Below are 4,911 nucleotides of genomic sequence, written 5' to 3'. Positions count from 1 at the left end.
ATTTCTGACAGAGGAGTGAAAAAAATTATCAGAAGAGTTGTCCAAGAGTATTAGATAAATTTCTTCATGTGTTCAATACTTTTTCCCTGTGCCATTCCACATTATTACAAATAACTTCATTTCTGGACATTTATGGTTTGATTTCTTTGTATATATGGATCACTTGGGTTGTTACCGACATCTGGTGAAAATTCCATGTCATTAGCACCTCTAGTAATATATTTACTGAGAAAAATGGTGACGTGTTCAATACTTATTTTACCCGCTGTATTTACTTCTACTAAACTTAACTTGTTTCACAACAAATCTMTATCTGGACCTGGGCAGGTCAAAGGTCAACATTATCTGCAGAGAAACGTCAGCACTGTTCGGTGAAATTTACCAACAAAGCTGTTTTTTCCAGCTTCCTTACCCACTATAATTCTGAAGAGTTTGTGATTACTCTGTTCTGAATTCATGCATTAATTCACAGAAAAAAAAACATGATCAGATTCAGAATACATCCCTAAAGAGAATATAAAAAATATGGCCATTTAACTTTTATCCAATTTAAATATTTGATTGTAAACCATAKAAGTATTGTATGAACCAATCATAAGTAATGACAAAATTTCAAGCTGAAGATAGAAAAAGTCAACTAGTAATGAGGTAAGATGCACCGAAGTTACATGAAACACTGGCAATCTGGGACTGTTTTGTTGCACAAGCAAGGACATAAGTTCCGTGGAGGAAAGAGCAAAAACGTCCCCAAAGGTTCTCTGTCCAAACACGATCTCCTGAGAGATTTTTGGTGTCAAGGAGACAAAAAAACTGAGCTCTCTGGTGAGCCGGAGGCAAACGTTCACAAAATGAAGCATTGCACTTCTCTTATGACTATAATTCACTTATTAACACGCCCGTGACCATTTTCTCAGCAACAGTTGATATCTTTCACTCGATTGCTAGTTCTATTAAATTTCTGACAAGACTCAGTGAAAAGTCATATTACGAGGTCAAAAACCCATCAATGAGATCTGAAACCAACACCAGGACTTTATGTTCCTGCAATTATGATTATACAGTAAATCTACAAATTACTCATATTTTGCCTACCAGTTTATGGCAGCGTATTTTCTTAGTTTATTGGGTGCAACATGCACCTGAAGAGTTTAAGCAATTATAAATGACTCAGTGGTTTTACCTGTTCATGTGTGCTGGGCCGTAACCTCCAATAGCATAGATCATGCCGTCCAGCACAGCAGTGGCAAAACAGCTGCGGGATTTTGTCATGGGAGCCACGGGTTGCCACTCCTTCAGCTTGGGGACGTATTTCTCCACAGACTGAAGGTAGTACTGCCCGTCGTAGCCACCCAGCGCGTACAGCTCCCCGGCTAGGACCACCACCCCGAGCGTGCTGCGGCACTCCGCCATGCGCTCTACCGAGGACCACGTGTTGCTCTCGGGGTCCCAGCTCTCCACCGTGCTCTCGTGTCGCCGATAGCTAATGCCCTGCCTCATGTGCGTGGCGATGCCTCCCACCACGTACACTTTGTTGTCCAGCACTGCCACCCCGAATTCGTAACGGGGAACGCTAAGAGGGGCCAGTCCTATCCACGAATCTGTCTGAGGAAAATACATTTCCATGCTGTAAGAAAAAAATATATATGAGTAAGATGATTTCAAATAGCACAAGTTGCTTTAAAACGAGTACATATGATAATCACCACCTTTCCAATGTTGCAAACAGTCCAGCTTTGCCTCCGACTGCGAGCAGTACCTTCGGGGCACACCTGGGCCGTGCTGACAGCACAGTTTGATAAGAAAGTCTGTGCTCAGGCATAAAATGATATTTAAGAGCCTCGTTGAGCAGGTGCTTGCATGCATGGTCGTCTCGTATAAGGTGRTTGGCTTCATATAGGCGAGTGAGGAACTTAACGCTGAGAAGAGGAAGGCGCACGCAGTGCAGCAACTGAGCCAGGTGCTGCTGTCTCTCCGTCACGTCGTATTTGATCCACGACTCCAGGGCATAAAACACGGTCTCCTCCGTGTCCACCTTGAGACAGTCATTAGACACGATCTCGTCCAGCTCTGCCCTCGTCAGTTCAAAAAACTCCTCCGTCTGGCAAACCTCCTCAAAGTTCTCACAGATGAACTTGGTCGCAGCCAGGCAAAGGTCATGGCAGCCGTAAGTCTCTGCGAAGCGGGAAATACCTATACAGTTTCCAGCATCCAGCTGGCTCTCTAAGAAGGAACAGCACTCCTTTAGCACAAGCTTAACCTGGAGTAAATTAGCAGCCGGCAGCAGAGATTCAACTGTCTCCTGGGAGATAAACACGGTGCCAGTGTATGCATATTCCACAATAGCCTGGAAGAGAAACGGTACAGGCATCAGTAAACATTTTTACAGCCGATTTGGATTAACTRGAGTCTGCTGGCTCCGAGCGTACCTTCAAGGCAGTCTCGTCAACGCACTGGAATTCCACCTCGGAGGTCTCCTTTTCCGAAAGGTTACCGGTAAACATGGCCTTGAAGTAAGGACTGATGCTGGCCAGCACGACTTTGTGGGCGTGGATCTTGGCGTCACCCACGCGAAGGACGATGTCGCACAGTTCATGGTCCTGCCGCAAGAGCTGGAGGCCCTGCAGCAGCTGCTCCGAGTGAGGTCGCGTGAGACTTGCAAACATATAGGACTGGTCCTGCTGGTCCATCTGGGCACAGGAATCCAAACGTGAATGAAGAGTTTGTAAACTTTAACATTTACTGTGTCTGTCATGAGGCCCAAGGATGGTTTACAGAGAGAATGGGAATAAAAAACAAAAAACATTTAAGTCAGAACAGAAAGTGGTGAGAATAAAAAGCTGTTCGATTTAAAGGTATGTTATGAAGAATAAGTAATGCTTTAAATGTAAAAAGTGTTGCAAATTGTAAAGATGAGATATAATTTCAGTGGATCAGCTTTGTCACAAAGTTTCCACTCTGGTGTGAGGACTAGACAGCAGGTCAGTGTCAGATGGGGCGTATGGGTGACGAAGGTCAGAAAGGTAACAAAGAGCATGACCATTAGTTAACGATAAGAGCTTAGTAAAAACATTAAAAATTAATAAAAAGTCAGAAACATAACAGAAAATATGTGATGCTGAGTAAAGTTTCATACGCTGTTAAGTTTTTAAACATACCTTTATACAACTGATTTACTTCAGGTTCTGATGTAGGGAAGTAAAGACCCCACTGCCCAATTCATTTTGTCATTTAAAGTGAGGACATCTGCACAGGTTATCCACAGATTATCACAGATTAGCAAAGGCAACAATATTTTATGATTTCATTCCTATCACCACCCCAAAAAGGTTTCAGACTCTGGATTTTCTTTTTACTACAAGTCCTGATTTTATCAGGTTTTATGTTTGCACTCCATATTCAGAAGTATTATTGTGCTACTGCTTTATTTTCAGATTTTTTATTTCTCAGAAAAGTTAATGCGTTCGATTTCTGTTTACATGAGCAAAAAAAATAAATATCTCAAAATTATCCAAACAGACCAAAACAAATTATTTGTGTACTTTTATTACTATTGAAATTGATAATGAAACATCCAAAGCAACATCAGATCAAAGTGGATTGAAATGATTTGTGAGGTTGTTAGCGATATCCAGCCCTACTTTAAAGAGATTCACTTAGTACCAAAAAGCAAAACTTAATTCCAGTTGTTCAGACAGGTTATCAGAGTTTCTGACACTCGATCAGAAGGAAACAGACAGGATTTTGAGACGTTTCTAAGATTAAAAAGCCAGAACGGATGTTGGATTTAATGTGAGGGTGGGCAGATGGAGAACCCTAACCCTAATACCTCCAACCTTCCTTTAAGGACACAGTCTAAAGCTCAAATAAACACTAGCTGGGGTTAAATCAAATGTGTACACAGTACAGTAAAGGAAAATGACCAGGAAAGAGCTTAGGTTTGATGTAGATATGCTGATCAATATGAAGTTAAATGGGGATAATCATACTTAAGTGCAATAACTGGTTATGGGAACATGCTCTGAGCAGCAGAAAGCATTCAGGGTCATTTAGACCTACTGTACTCAATTTCCCAACGCGTTTCTATTAGCAGTCTCTTTTAAGGTAAAGGTAAATAAGCATTATCCTCTAAATCCAACGCTAAAGCTGCTTAAAGTCAACCAAACCTGAGAGCTAGTAAGTGCAAATGCTTCACAACTGAACCTAGACTGTTGTTTAAGCTTATATCAAAAACAAAAACAAGCGTTATTAACGCCTGTTTTTAACTTGTTTGACCAGGGTACCTGTTCATAAATTGACAATAAAATAAAAATAACACGCTAGCTTTAATCATGAGCAGACCCAGCTAACAGAAAACCAGAAGTAGCTTCGCTTTATTTATTTWTTTTTTATAGCGGATATGCTAATTCGCTCAGACTTGTTTTCGATACCTGCAAATAGCAGGGTTTATTTATGCATTTTGCATCATTACACTGAGGTTAGCTGCTAAAAAAWAATAATAATAATAAACTCGGTTCTTCTTGTGCTAGCTGCATCAATGATTGATATACAGTAACATGGCTGACAGATACAAAACGTGACGTTTTAGCTAGCTTTCTGCTAACTCATATATCGTCAAAGGAAAAAAAAAGACAAACCTGTGATTTATGGTTCGTCGGATGCGCCAAAGTTTCGTCCGACTGTGCGGTGGCGACGACTGAGAACCCCGGGCGGCTATCAGCAAAACAACCGACTGCCAACCTAGCCACAAAGCTAACGACAAGCTCTCCTTTGATTAGAACGACCTATCACAATAAAACACCCACTTCCGTTTTCAAAATAAAAGATATCCATCCCAGCAGCTGTATTTTATTTAACCTTTTCCAAATGAAATACAACTTCCTCAGGTCAACTGTCATGCATTTTGTTTATTTA

At 41.1% G+C, this 4,911-nt stretch overlaps 1 protein-coding gene across 2 annotated transcripts in view; it reads right to left on the bottom strand.

Moving 5' to 3' along the window:
- klhl28 (kelch like family member 28) overlaps positions 1 to 4,911 on the bottom strand; it is a 6,956-nt gene extending 2,045 nt beyond the window's left edge. Inside the window, exons 1-4 of one of the 2 annotated variants that reach the window (XM_014011531.1) lie at positions 4,635 to 4,911; positions 2,427 to 2,745; positions 1,707 to 2,344; positions 1,181 to 1,624 (exon numbers count right to left, since the gene is read on the bottom strand). In XM_014011531.1, the coding sequence (XP_013866985.1) occupies positions 1,181 to 1,624; positions 1,707 to 2,344; positions 2,427 to 2,687 (1,343 nt within the window). In that variant the 5' untranslated portion in view covers positions 2,688 to 2,745; positions 4,635 to 4,911. The remainder of the gene's footprint in view (positions 1 to 1,180; positions 1,625 to 1,706; positions 2,345 to 2,426; positions 2,746 to 4,634) is intronic. The other variant, XM_014011522.1, reaches the window with a different exon arrangement.

This window comes from Austrofundulus limnaeus, unplaced genomic scaffold, assembly GCF_001266775.1.
Source record: "Austrofundulus limnaeus strain Quisiro unplaced genomic scaffold, Austrofundulus_limnaeus-1.0 Scaffold2, whole genome shotgun sequence".
Taxonomy (NCBI): domain Eukaryota; kingdom Metazoa; phylum Chordata; class Actinopteri; order Cyprinodontiformes; family Rivulidae; genus Austrofundulus; species Austrofundulus limnaeus.
The sequence above is the reverse complement of the archived record's forward strand: the minus strand, read 5'-3'. Positions and strand labels throughout refer to the sequence as shown.